Source organism: Oryzias latipes, chromosome 20 (genome assembly GCF_002234675.1).
Source record: "Oryzias latipes chromosome 20, ASM223467v1".
NCBI lineage: Eukaryota > Metazoa > Chordata > Actinopteri > Beloniformes > Adrianichthyidae > Oryzias > Oryzias latipes.
In genome coordinates, this window is record NC_019878.2 from 4,620,672 (window position 1) to 4,635,973 (window position 15,302).

Sequence of the window (15,302 nt, forward strand, 5' to 3'; positions counted from 1 at the left end):
GGTGGCAAGGGTGGGGGCATGCAATGCAGCTTTAATATTTCTCATTTTTTCTGTTAAGTTAATCTTTTACTAAAGACTAAATGCCGTGTCATAGCCACTACGTAGAATTTGATCATATTACAAGGATGACAATGTGTTATACAGGATGGTTCAAATACTTCAACACTTTCTTCTCCTTTTCCACAAGGTCAGAGTGAGTTTGAATAATAAAAAAAACATTTTCAAAGTCATCACTTCTGCATCATTTGGGCAAAGAAAGTACCATATTTCTATGTGAAGGCTGACAGGGACCTGCTGGTGTTCAGTTTCATCTTAGTATCTTTCTAACCAGAGGGAGTCGGTGGATTCAGTACACGCCACCTCCACCTGCCTCTTATGAATGTCTTCCTGTGTCAGACCACAAACCACTGTGAGGTTAGAGTCAGATTCCAGCGTAAACACGGCCCGGTGGACAAACGGCTTCCTGTTAGTGGAAACCGGCTGAGATCCATCAAGCGGAGCGGACAGGCGTCCCCCTGGATGACCGGCAGGATCTTGTGGTTTTGATGAGCAATATTTGTTTGCGCATCTGTGGAGAAATTCATCAAAGCCCTGTCCTAGTGGAGTGTGTGCATGTCTGTGCGTGTTTATGAATGTTAACGTGCATACACATGCAGACAATGGCACTAACAAACTGGTGTCAGAGAAGATGAGAGAGGCTGACCGGGCACAGCGATGCGTCCTGCGGTCGGATGCTTCATTTCCTGTATGAGAGCGTTGTGTTTCACCTGTAAACAAACAAACACACAAATTAATTCAACTTGATTTCGGTGAGTTTAGTTTTCAGAATGAGATTTGTGAGCGTCCGCTACTTCAGACGCCAGGCTCCCTGTTGTGGAAGCTGTGAACCTAAGTTGGTGTGGGTGGAGGAGGCCCTGCTCGGAATGTTTGTGTTTGTTTGTGCCATCATTAGAAAAACGACATGCAGCTCTTCCAGGGAAGGGAGCGCCGCTCTGCTTAATTTCTGCTGCGGTGGCAGTGTGGAATGTAAATGCAACAAGTCAACAGTCTCGTGTGTGAGTGTGCTCGGCTGCGCCGCTGAACAAAATCGCCGTCAGCGGCAGCAGATCCACTCAGTTTCTCTGCAGCCCCATCAGGAACTCCCAGAAAATTCGTTGTTATTCCATTTACTACTAAAAACAGATGTATCTTTCCTAACACCAAAAAGCCTTCATTCATGCAGCATCTGCCTATTGTCTAGAATCTGATTTTGGGCTGCACTCTCTCCAGATTCATGGCCTCAGGGCCTTGGAGCTGCTGCATCCCAGTCCTCCACAGAGAGCAGAAGGTTTATGACTGAGGCTTGCTTCCATCAAAGGGTTAAAGTGAACTGAGCTGAATGATTGGGTGGTTTGGGTAGATGGATTTTGGATTAGTTTGCACTCAGACTCTGGAACCCTTTCAGACCCTTCTCTACTCTCGCTGCTCACTTTTGTTGTGGCATCCTCGTGATCTGCTGCAGTAAAAAGTGGTGTTCTGTTTTCGGACATTCATCTCAAAGTCAAAGCAGAAACGGAGATCTTCAGGGCAGAACATTTCTAACATTAAATCTTTATATTCTGTCAGGAAAATCCCAGGAAAGTGAGGTCAGAGAAAAATGACAGTTTTTCTAAGAATGAGCCTAAAGAAACAGAATATTCCTTCGTGATGAAGCCCAGTTGATCAGAGCGTGGCACCCCCACCTGGAGCTCTCTTCTCGGGTTCTGTCTGGACCTCTGTAACTCGAGGCCGACGTCAGCATCAGGCTCTAGCAGCATCAGCATGACGCGGTGGTCGTCCTGACCTGAACTCAGCACTCGGTGACCTGGAAGACCCGATGAGCGCTGAAGGATTCAGAGAAACCTTTTACCGGAGGCGATAAATAAAGACAAAGTCACAGCGGGGGGCTGCCGACAATCCTTCATCTGCTCTGACCGACTTTACAGGCGCACCTGAATCATCCGGGCCGACATAGAGGAGGAAATGATGCCATCAGTTATTTCTGGAGGGAGATGAGGAAAACAGCAGTCCATATTCAGAGAGTCCTGTTTCTGAGGTCTGATTTCCTGTGAGATTTAGGAGTTTGCTCTACAGATGAGGGCGCCTCTCTAAAAACGTGACACCCTCAGCTGGTTTTTGCATAAATGATCATGATGAAGTTGATGGCTCACTGAAGGCTTTTGCTGAAAAAACCCCAGCCCAGTCAGTGTTCTGATGGTTTGGGTTTAAAGGTTTTTCAAACAACTTTGAGAAACAAATATGAACAGATTCTATTAAGATTCTTGAGACGAATTTCCGGCGGCTGAAGAACTGTTCCAGTTTTGTCCAAACAGGTGTCTTTCAGAGCTGGATTGCTGTGTCACTTAAGCTTCGTACACAGCAGGCATGCGTTCAAGAACGCGCTAAACAGGCATTCCTGAACGGGGGTTCAGCAGGTGGCGATCACGCAGGACTGTCAAAAATAAGGCTGAGAGTTAACTGTAAATGCTAGCTGTAAATCAGATTTCAGGGATTCTGTAGTCAGGGCTGAAAATTGATACCTTTTCTGTTCATCAGGAGACGAGTCAAACAACATGTGACTAAATGATTACAAACTAGTTGTCACAGCATTCTTTGCCCGCATGAGCTCTTTCCCTCTGTCCCAAATGTTTTTTTGCTTTAAAAAGAAGACGTGTAAATCCGGGTGTTTGTGGCCTCCTTCCTCCAATAAAGTCTATGAACCCACTTTCAGACACATGTAGAGGAGTTAATTTAAGGGGGGTGCCAAACAGACCAACAATAAACGCCTGCATTACTCGTGTTTGATGTGAATGCAGAATGTGTTCACTTTAATCATCAGTTATTTGTTGCTTTGTTTTGGTTTATTTTATTACTCTTAGTCAGGCATGTCCAAAGTCCTGTCCATGGGTCAAATGTGGCCTGTATTCAAATTTCTACTGGCCTGCAGGCTCCTGTCAGGAAATCAATTGTGTGCGGCCCCCAGTAATTTCTAAAAACTGTTTGTCCTGAATTGGGATTGCCTAAATTCTGTTATGAGCCTTGATGAACCTTTGGCAACAGTCCATGGCTCCTTGACCTTCAGAGCCTTAAGGGCATAATGACAGGAATAGATTATTTGTCTCTGTTAACAAAACCTCAGTATTTTGTACGTCTGACTAATTTAACTGTTTAAGTTAATTTCCTGCTCACATGATTGAAATTTACTTTTTTTAAGTTTAATGATTTAATGATTAATTAATAATGAATAATGTGTAACATTTCATATGAATCAAGATTTAATGCTGATGAAAGTTTTTTGTTAGACTTTTTTTTGGCGGTTTTCTTTCTAATCTACAAATATAAAATTCAAAGTTTTTTTAGTAAAAAAAAATGTATTTAATTGTATTTATTTTCTAGGTAAAGAAATCAAAAGTGACCCATTGAAAAACATTTTCGTTAAATAGTTCATTTGCATTTATTGATATTATATGCAGGCCGAATTGTAGGCTCCCACATTATCATCTCACCAAAACGTTTGGACCTCCCTGCCCTTTGTACTTATTTGGATGAATACTTTTCAATTCGATTTGAGTAACATTTTTTGAAGTAACGCATCTTTTTCTTGTCGTTTTTGGATACTCTATCACCTAGACCTCATACTGGATTTGTTCATAAGTCTTTGCTTCATAAAGTTGCAGGGAAAAAACTCCAGAAAACAAGCTGCATCTGCTGCTGCCTGGTGTAAAAATTCCTTTGGAATAAGTAATGTCTCTACTGTCCCAGACAACATGACGTATGCTGCATCTTGATGAATCCAATAAGCGGTGTTTCTTCTAAGCAGCACTGCAGACACACTTTTAGATTTCAACAAACCCTGCAGCTGCCTTCCCACTTGATTTGAGCGGATTGTCAATGTCAGAGATTTTAGAAGGTTTGAAAAATTTGCCAAAAGGTATGTGAAAAATCAAAACATATTTTAGGAGGTTTGGGAAACTGTTACAGACTTGGCTGGTTCTCATTGTATCTGACAGAATTATGTGTGCTAGCATTTTCTGATCTGATTCTTCAGCTGCTCCCTTGTTGTTTGGGGATCCACAAGGCTCCATGTTAGGACATCATTAGTTCTCTTTGTACCTCTTTTCTCAAAGTTTTATTCTAAGAAAACATTGTTACCTTCTACTGTTATGCTAATAATATTCATATATATTTGATCAAAATGATGTCCTGTCCCACCACTTTGGCCTACAATACATCAAAGACTGGATGGCCCTGAAGTTAAAATGTCCCAAAAAAAAATTGAAGTGATGAGATTGATCCAGGCAGCTCCCGTGACCCCTTTAGAGTACCTCAGGGTCCCCAACTCCACATTTAAAACATCCTGAACCTGAGTTTGAAAGTGGAAAACTTTTTATCCTTTTAAATACTTTTTCAATGTTTGAGTTTTAAGTTTGATTGCAGTTATGTTGAGGTGTGATTCAAGTTAATGGCATGATTGATTGACAAACACTGCGAATAAAGATTTTAACTTTATTTGCTTTATTTACTTAATTTTCTGCAGATGTTTAAAATTTGATCACACGTCTCCCTTGATGTCAGGAGTTCATCTGATAAGGAATATATTATCATCCATCCATTTTCCGAACCCGCTTGAATCAAACACCCTGGACAGGTCAGCAGTCTGTTACAGGGTCACACATCCTGCACACTCACATCTAGGAACAATTTAGAGACACCAACTAACCTGTAAAGCATGTCTTTAGAGAGTGGGAGAAAATCTGAGTGTTTCAAGAGAACTCACACATGCACAAGGAGAACATACAAACTCAAGACAAAAAATGAACTGGTGGAGATTTGAACCAGGAACCAGGGCATTCTCACTGTGAGGGAGCAGTGCTAACCACCACACCACTGTGCAGCCCGAGTTTATATGATGCTACAGCTAAAGTTCTTTTAGTTTAAAAACAAGAATAATTATTGTTTTGTACCCAATAAATGAGGTCAATCAAGCTTATATTTTGGAAATCAACGCACTGTTTTATTCTAAGACACAATAAATGTCTGCACTGAAGCAAATAAAAAATAATTAAAGAAAACTAATTTTGTACTTTGGGCATCAACAGATGACACACACACAGGCACACACACAAACCTACACACACACAAACACGCACACAAAAGGGGGGGGCACTTTAATAAAAGCCAAGCTCTGATCGATGGCTTTAATTTAAGGATCAAACTTTGCAGGAAGTCAACTGCTGCTGAACAAATTACACTGTGTGTTTCTGTGCACATGTGTGAAACTATGTGTTTGTGTGTCTGTTGCTTAAGGACGTGCAGCCTCAGTCGGGCCTTTGTGTGAGCTTTTGGTCCGGCTCAGATTTGTCGCATTCACCATTGTGAGTCTTCTCTCCTGACGTGTCGCTGACAGATGCATCTCCGTTCACCGGAGGTGAAAGCCACGACAAAAAGGATTTTGCCTTGATGGTGACAAAACAAAGATGCCCGACTGCCACACTCGGATGTGTGTGCTTGCGTGATTGCAAGCATGTGTAAGGTTTGTAATCCTATCTGTGTGCAATGCAGGGAATCATTGCATCCATATGCTCATCACACAGAGTGGTCACAGACAGGCTTTATTTTCCACTCATTACATTTTCAGACTGTAGACCATTACGTCTGAAAAATGACTTGTCACCGTTGTGTGTCTGGACACACACATGGACAACTAGCTTTAATCTGCTGGAGGGAGTGACACAAAAAAGGCTGCGTATTACTACTGAAACATTAAATCAATTCAATTTTTTATTCATTAGGTCATGATTCAATTTAAGAATCAATCCAGTCTGACAGTAAATACTATTTTCACATTTTTCAAATGTGTATTTAAAACAAATTTTGTAAAAGAGATAACCACTTTTTATTTAACTAAACTGAACATTAGTGAATTATTTCAATAGAATACATCAAAAATTAATCAAAAGTAGTTTTTCACCCTCAATAAATGATATGGAATGATATGTCCAGCTTTTTTCACAGTGCAGTTAGTAAAGAAGAAACCATTTGTATCACAATAGGGCTTTAAAAAGCCTGATTTACAGAGGTCCTAATGAAAGGTCACAAAAATATGTTTTCATGCAAATAGATTAAATGCGATAATCAGTTAATGTTTATGCAGTTTAGGGAAATCCGCCCCAAACAGCATTATTCAAATGAGGATTTAGCATGATCTATGCTAAAGTCCCAACTCCTCTTCTGATCTGTCGTAAAAGTGTTCCCATTAACTATGATTATGCTGTTTTTAGGCAAAATTAAAAACCTATGTTGTTCACTACCGAGTTTATGCAGAGCAGCAGTAGGGGTGACCAAGACTGTTGGTACGGAGCAACCCCGCCCCCATTTCCCGTCATCCATCTCTCCTGCTAGCTTACAGTCCCTCACACCCCCAACCTAACATTGCCAGAACAACAAAAATGGCGAGTAATATCAGAGCTATCCAGCCATACAGTTTTGGTCCAGATTCCAGCTCAGACAAGGAAAACAAAGACGTTCATGGATCTATTTGTCTGTGAGTGGATGCAGAGTCGAGCAGGGAGCGTTTGGCTCGCAGATTGTATTTCTCTATCACAAATACAATCTATTTCCAACTGCATTGTTTTTGAATGCTCCTCATTAACAACATTTTGAACAAATAAATACTCAGAAATGCAATTTTAAGCTTTGTTTCCTTTATATATGTCCTCCATTATCAGAGAAATGCTACAAGAACATGTTAAAAACACCAAAAACACCATTTTCATCAAAGTGAGTCTTCAAATCAATGCATTACAGGGTATAGAAGATCGATAAACTCTTGGGTAAGAGGTGTTTAACTTAAAAAAAAAAACTTAGTCTAGTTTTCTGCTATAGAACTATCCTGGATAAAAGTAAATCTTAACAGATATTTGTTACTAACTGCATATGCTCAACTGATCAGCTTCTGCTACAGGTTCATGGATCAAAGCTGTGGAACACTCAACTACAGCGGTTTGACAAACGCCTACTCTGTCCTGAAGTAAAACACAACATGAAACCCATTTTTACAACAAATTTTTAACACCAGAATGAGACTGCAGTTATTCTTTCCTCTGTTTTGATCAGCAGCTTTTTTCCATGTGGTTTATTTTGCAGTGCTTTGTTCCAGCTGTGGTTGTATTAAAGTACATTTTCAATTAAGTGAGCGGTATGTTTTTTTATAACTGACCCTAAATGAGATTCTGCTGTGCGATTTTCTGGAAGAACAGCTAAAAGGATAAATGTAATGATGGTCCTGGCATCTGGCAAAAAGGACCACTTTAGTGATACCTGTCAATCTATGGAGGATGGAGGACTCTGGACTAAAGTGGAGCAGCCTCAGCACAGTTTCTCAACTCTGTGTAAATGTTTGCTCCCATCAATGAAGCAGAAAAATCAACAGACGGAGTCTAAGTCCATCGGCTGGAGCACTGAGCTGCAGGTCGAGGGACAAGTCTAACTGCTGGCGTGCGGTTTCTGAAAATGATTTCTTCATCTTCAGAGGCTTAAATCTATTCTTCAATGATGAGTGAGTTAAAACTCTGTCAGTGAGTTAGGTTATCAAATCTTTGCTCCACTATTTAACGCCTCCTCTACCTCCCTCCTGGAGTCTTTGAAGTGACTGTGGCAGAGAATTAAGTCAACTGAGCAGCACCCGGGGGAGCCATCCGGCCCCCTGTTACATCATGTTACAGCAACATCAAGGTGAGGAGGAGGAGTAGTGGCGAGAGGGATAAAGATCTGAACCTGCTGCTCTCTGTTTGACCTCCAGAATCAAAGCTTGCTGTTAATACGGCAGCGTTTTCGCTCCTCTCTGCCCGCCAGCGCTCTCAGAGGTATTGGAAGCAGAAATCCAGCCGTCCCTGATGAGGTTTCTTCATGTTTGCGGCTCATGACATGAATAACATTCTGGAACCGTAAGACCTAAACCTATCTGGAAGTTTGAAGCAGCTTTAACTCGCACAATTCAAACTGCGGTTTCTGAACAAAATCACACTTGGATGCTGACGAAATCTGTTTTCTCTTCTCTGTGGGGGGACTCTGAGGACAACGAGTTGTCCGGCAAACCAGTAAAGATGCGCTTGGAAACAATAGCAAAAGAAAAAGAAGATCCTCCCTGCTTGTTTAGTTTGAACACCATGGACTAAACGTGCGTTCAAGAACCTGCGTTTAGCAGGTTCTTGAATGTGCGTCATGTGTCAGGTGTGCCCGTAGCTTTAGAACTTGATGCAGGGCAATTTTCCAGCTCTGTGCAGGTACAGCACAGGTGTGATGAAGCTGCTGATAATGCTGATGCTCATGCTGACCAATGTGATTTGCAGGATGAGAGTTAAGGAGGCATACAGGACCACTGGGCCCAGCAGGCTGAGCTGCAACAACTGTGTGCTGCTGTTGAACACCAGGGTGATCATGATCACCTTGAAGGCCTTCTTCTTCATGCTGTTCCAGCTCTCGGCGCCGTGCACCCCATCGCCAGGTGCCGGCTGCTTCAGCACATAGAGAACACGCATGCCGCAGTACAGCAAGATAAGGAAGAAGACTAAGGATTTAGATATGAGCAGAAATGCTAAAACAGTGCGATGCACCAGAAGTGTAGTCATGCAGTCGAGCAGAATGAGCAGCCAGTCGACCACGCAGCACAGCAGCCTGTAGCGCAGAGGCTTGAATCTGAAACAGGAGCAGAGGAGGGTCAAACTGAGTCTGATTTCTCCAAGGAGTTTGGTTCCTTTCAGCTTTGGCTTCTCTTCTGAGAATGCTGTTTATGGAACATTGAGTGTGTGTCATGAGTGTGATTTCACCCATCAAAAATGGTTTACTTCCATTTTGTCAAATACAGACACCACCATGTTGGAGCCAGACAATGTCAGTAAGCAGTGATTGATGAGTCGGTTTGAGTCAACTTTTGTATGGCAACCACTTTCACCATTCAGGAGTGAGCTTGTTGAAGGTCCACAGTCCTACCACTTGAAAGCAGGCTACACGAAATCTGTCAATCTAATGTTTTGAACACATGACAAGAGACCACATGATAGGATTATCAAGAACATTAAAAAAGGTTATCAGAGCAAAAATGGTTATTCTGACCAACAGAGTGGCTGAGTAACAGCTGTTTATTTCTCTATAGGAGTCTATAAGATTTTGTCTTCTTGAAACAAGCAGCCACTTCCTGTTTGGAACACCAGGGATGAGGGGTCACTCAGCCTCGTTCTTCCTTACAGTCAATGGTGTGAAAACATACCAGAGGGTCAGCTACCTGTTATTTGGGTGGTCAGGGCTCAGCGGTTTGAATTCTACCCTTTACTGTAGCTGGATCTTTATACGTTACATTGACCACACCGCTCTCCTCAATTAACGGTCGCCTAATTTCATCCATTCATTCTGCCCGAGCAGATCATGAGCAAAACGAAGACGGATCTTGGACTTTTGTCGTGTTCCTCAGATGCTGTGTTAGTATTTTGTTGTTTCCTCCTACTCCCTGTTTAACGATCAATCCAGGTTTGAGTTCTTAACCATTCATAGTTGTTTCAGTTTGAGTTATTTGTTATGTATTTATCTTAGAATCTTTTTTTAATAAAATGATTGTGATGATTTATAGTTATAACAAAGCTATTATTATGTTGTCTATTATCTATATAACAGTGTTTATGATCAAATATGCTGTTTTCTTTTTGACAAAAACCAAGCTAAAAGTGTTTAATCTCAAATATTACTTTGGAGTTTTTCTTTTCAAATTATTAAACAGGAATAAATAGAGATGATTATTTTGTCTACTTTTTTTCACATGAAGTTCAGGTGGAGAGTACTACAAAAAAAACTAACTTTTCTGGAAGTTTGTCTCCATGGTTCAGTGTCTTTGAGGAAGAACACTATTGACCCTGAGAATGAAAAGATGAGAAAACATGGAGTCAGATCATCCATCATTACCTGAGGAACAAGGTGGGATGCACCACAGCCAGAAAGCGCTCCAGACAAATGCAGGTCTGGAAGAGCGGGCGGGAAATTAGCATGAGCTGCAAGAAAAACTGAAGCAGCAGCACGCCAATCACCAAGGACATCTGCAGCGAGAAGTGAAATAGCGTGTAGAAGGACGAGCAGCAGAAGAAGATCTCTGACACGGCCAGGTTGAGAGCGAAGACCTCAGAGGCCACGGCTCTCCCCGCCACGATGAGCCAAAGAACGTAGATGTTGGCAGGCAGGCCCACCACCACATTAATGGCCAGGATAGCTTTTATTCCATCAATGAAGAAAGTTGGATCAAACCCGGATGACTGATTGGTTCCAGTTGAATTCATCTCCAGCAGTTTTTTGGCGGATCTACAGAAACTGAACCAAAGTTTGAATTTATTATTTTTTTCTTCAAGTACAAAAAAGTCTACTAAACTCATAGAACACAGCAAAGTTTGCCTCTGTGAAAGATTCAGATGCTCTGGTTGGATGATTCAGACTACGTCAAAACTTTGAAGCTCTGTTTAACCATGAATTAGGCATTTCCTCCCCTTGAACCATCTGTTCCGATGCTGGACAACATAAAACTTTTTCCCAAAGTGGTTTGAAACTGTCAACAAACAGCCATGGATTAATGATGCGGCAGAAGTCTGCTCATTGGTGTTCAGCCGCCTCTCAACGGACATTAGCTTTGTGAAACATAATGAGCAGAAATGATGATTTATTTGTTACGCACCTCAGTCTCACTTGCTGCTTCTAAACACCATCCATCCACTCTAGGTTTTGCATTCAAGAGTTCTGCTGTTTGTAATTTGGGCTTTTCATTTCTCCAGCATCTCACCACATGCTCCTTTTAAAGTGGACCCACCTGTCGATTTGCATGGCGGGCAGCGGAGTCTAAGTTTACATCTGCTGCATTCAAACAAGCTGAATGGAGACACGGATATGGTTTCTGTGGACTGAGGGCATGGCCACATTTGCATTGGATTTCCCTCAGAATGCAATTTGTCAGAGAACTTTTACAAACAGAACGTTTCTTCACAAGTTCATCAAGACCAACCAAAGAGACTGATCTGGACTTAAACTAGAACCTCATCCTTCATGAGGACAAATATGAAGCATTTTTGAATGAAAGTTTGACTCCTGCTACCTTCAAGAGAGCAAGGCAGCTGTGATGATTGAATTAGCTGTTATCCACATTTTTCACGAAAAATATTTTGCAGTGAACAAAGAACTTACTGTTCTTATCTTAAAAATTCACAACCTACATTATTATAGCCTACGCTATTATAGCGCCAAAGCTTGTATGAAATCACAGGTCCAAGAGAACCACAGCTTCTGTAGAGTTACAACATTGACAGAACCACATTCTTTACAAACAAAAGCATTTATAGAAGCTCTCCCCCTTAATTTAACCACATCCTTTACAGCAGTGTTTTTCAACCAGTGTGCCGCGGCACACTTGTGTGAAGTGAGAGATGGTCAGGTGTGCTTCGGAGAACTCTTCAAACTTCACAAAAAAAGAATTTACCATTGTCAGGATATCCGCTCTGTGTTCATCCAAACACATCCAGATTACACACTGAGTAGTTAGGAATGTGAACGATCATTAAATTAATGTTTCTTGTGTTTATTTGATTTTCTATTCAAGATGCTTTGATAAGAATGACTTTTGCTGAAACTTTGGCCAATTGCTTTCATTTTGGAAAAAGTTCAGGAGTGTCAGTATCCAGGCCTCAAGGGCCGATCTCTAACATGTTTTCGCACAAGCTTGCTGTTTAAGCTCCTTATTGGTTAAACACCTGGTACCTGGTACCTGATCCTGGTAATCAGCAGCAGATCAGGCAGGGTTTCTGGAAAACCAGCAGGAGGCCGGCCGTCCAGGATTAGAGTTTGTCTTGAAGGCTTACCGTAATTAAATATGTCATCAATCTAACCAATCAGACGCGGTTAACATCCTTACTTCCTTGTGTCGACATGGCTCATAAAGTCTCTGAGTTACAACAAAAGATCCGGTTAAGTGCTGTAGCTTCCAGCGGGATCCAGTGTAAGACTGTGTAAAATGTGCATAAAATAATCAAGTTGGAAGCGTGAGTCTGTCGGCAACACAGCACCACAGCTTTTTCACAATATCTCCCATGATTTATTGGGTTACTATGACAGCATCTCTACACTACTGTTAAATGCCAAGAAGCACAACAAGTATTGAAAAGTCTGTTTTAACAGTTTAAAAATAATCTTTAGGAACTTTTCAAAAAGTTGAAGTTATAAATATAAATAGCAAAATTTAAAAAGACTGAATTTTTGCAAACAGACACATTTAACTAAGACTAAAGGGAAATAGTTGTATTTGTACTAAAAATAAATAGACCATTTTGTTAGAGTTATACTTGTGATTTGGACAAAAAAACTGTTAGTAAAACTATTTCAACTAGTACACAAAATGTCTGTGAGATCCTGGAGGGACTGGTACATACAGAATACAGAGTTTCCCTTTTTTCCATTTATGGTTGCTGATATGCCTTGTGATTTTTGTCAACAAAAAAGTGAAACTTGGTTCAGAAAAGGTTGAAAAACACTGATCTGTAGCACTACTACTTTTATAAAACCAATACCACGATAAACTAAAGCCTTTGTCGAGTCACAACTTTCATAGAAGCACATTTTGTACATAACCACAGCCTGTATGAAACCACCACATCCATCACTACATCCTTCACAGAACCAAAACCTCCATATAAAAGTAGTTACGGTCATTTAAAAACATTATTATTTTCATTAAGATAACCAAAGTTAGGCTGCACGTTGGCATGATGGTTAATGTTCTTGCCTTGCTGCAACAAGGGGTTGGTTTAAATACCGGTTGGGTTCTTTCTGTGTAGCGTTTGCGTGTTCTCCTTATGCATGCGCGGGTTTTCTCCGGGAACTCCGGTTTCCTCCTACAGTCCAAGAACATACTGTACTTCATAGGTTCATTGGTGCCTCTGAATTGCTTCTAGGTGTGCATGTGTGTGAGTGTGTGTGGGTTTGCAACAGACTGGTGACCTGTTCAGTGCGTATCCCACCTTCACCAAACAATAGCTAGGTTGGCTCCAGCAAATCTCGTGACCCCAAAAAGGATTCAGCGGGCTCTGAAGATGGATGGATGGATGGACGGACGGACGGACGGATGGACAGATGGGACGCACGGATAACAAAAGGTAAAACAACAAGTTTTTTCATCATTCTTTGAGCATACTTAAGGTCATTACTATTTCAGTCAGACAACTCTTGCAGAAGAACATTTATTTCACAACATCTTTAGGATGACATTCACAATTTGATTCACAACTTCGTTTTGGCATAAGGCTCCGTTCAATTCCTTGAGACAATTATTTTTCCATACACTTTCGGGTAACAACCCCCGTAACGGAGCCCACAGGTGGAAGCCGGGGAGGAGGGAGGGGCAAAGAATGAGCGCTGAAGGTAAGAGAGAATGAACAATTGTACACCTGACTTAAATAGGACGCTAAGCAGGTGGGTTAATTAACAGACCCGCCCTAGGGGAGTAACCTGCAATTCTGCCGAGTGTCTGCCCGAAATGCGACGAGTCGCTTATTTCAGTCAGACAACTCTTGCAGAAGAACATTTATTTCACAACATCTTTAGGATGACATTCACAATTTGATTCACAACTTCGTTTTGGCATAAGGCTCCGTTCAATTCCTTGAGACAATTATTTTTCCATACACTTTCGGGTAACAACCCCCAACACCAAGATTATCCAGAAGAAGAAGAAAATGTAAATGTATAATGTATAATCAGTGTGTAAATAAGATGAGGTGTGTTTTCGGCAGCATTCCATTTTCACTTCATTTCATTTCATTTCATTTCATTTTCCAGTATGACTGCTATGTGTTTACCCGGCACCATTGACCGTTTGGCCGCTCCCTTCGAGAACCACTCTACGAAGGGAACATGCTATCTAGTGTATCTGCTATGTGTTTACCCGGCACCATTAACCGTTTGGCCGCTCCCTTCGAGAACCACTCTACGAAGGGAACATACTATCTAGTGTATCTGCTATGTGTTTACCCGGCACCATTGACCGTTTGGCTGCTCCCTTCGAGAACCACTCTACGAAGGGAACATGCTATCTAGTGTATCTGCTATGTGTTTACCCGGCACCATTGACCGTTTGGCCGCTCCCTTCGAGAACCACTCTACGAAGGGAACATGCTATCTAGTGTATCTGCTATGTGTTTACCCGGCACCATTGACCGTTTTGGCCGCTCCCTTCGAGAACCACTCTACGAAGGGAACATTCTATCTAGTGTATCTGCTATGTGTTTACCCGGCACCATTGACCGTTTGGCCGCTCCCTTCGAGAACCACTCTACGAAGGGAACATGCTATCTAGTGTATCTGCTATGTGTTTACCCGGCACCATTGACCGTTTGGCCGCTCCCTTCGAGAACCACTCTACGAAGGGAACATGCTATCTAGTGTATCTGCTATGTGTTTACCCGGCACCATTGACCGTTGGGCCGCTCCCGTTCACCAGGGGAGCATACTATCTGAAGAGAGAGAGAGAAAAAGAAGACTGGAGGGGAGCCAACAAGATTACACAACCTGATTCAATTTAAACACCATGCATTTTATACTCATCATTCGCGGCTTCTACTTGAGGGAGGACTTCTCTTAAGATAATTATTTTCCTTACGCTTTAGGGTAACAAAAACCCCCAACGCCAAGATCATCCAGAAGAGAAAATGTGAATGTATAATCAGTGTGTAAATAAGATGAGGTGTGTTTTCGGCTGCATTCCATTTTCACTTCACTTCATTTCATTTTCCAGTATGACTGCTATGTGCTTACCCGGTACCATTGACCGTTGGGCCGCTTCCTTCGAGAACCACTCTACGAAGGGAACATGCTATCTAGTGTATCTGCTATGTGTTTACCCGGCACCATTGACCGGTTGGCCGATCCCTTCGAGAACCACTCTACGAAGGGAACATGCTATCTAGTGTATCTGCTATGTGTTTACCCGGCACCATTGACCGTTTGGGTCGCTCCCTTCGAGAACCACTCTACGAAGGGAACATGCTATCTAGTGTATCTGCTATGTGTTTACCCGGCACCATTGACCGTTTGGCCGCTCCCGTTCGAGAACCACTCTACGAAGGGAACATGCTATCTAGTGTACCTGCTATGTGTTTACCCGGCACCATTGACCGTTTGGCCGCTCCCTTCGAGAACCACTCTACGAAGGGAACATGCTATCTATTGTATCTGCTATGTGTTTACCCCGGCACCATTGACCGTTG

At 41.9% G+C, this 15,302-nt stretch overlaps 1 protein-coding gene across 2 annotated transcripts in view; it reads right to left on the minus strand.

Annotated features, from left to right (window-relative positions):
- sugct (succinyl-CoA:glutarate-CoA transferase) overlaps positions 1-15,302 on the minus strand; it is a 101,844-nt gene that overhangs the window by 13,111 nt on the left and 73,431 nt on the right. Inside the window, exon 13 of one of the 2 annotated variants that reach the window (XM_004080827.3) lies at positions 704-767. In XM_004080827.3, the coding sequence (XP_004080875.1) occupies positions 704-767 (64 nt within the window). Of the gene's footprint in view, positions 1-703; positions 768-6,727; positions 8,716-15,302 lie in introns of those variants that run through there. The other variant, XM_020712467.2, reaches the window with a different exon arrangement.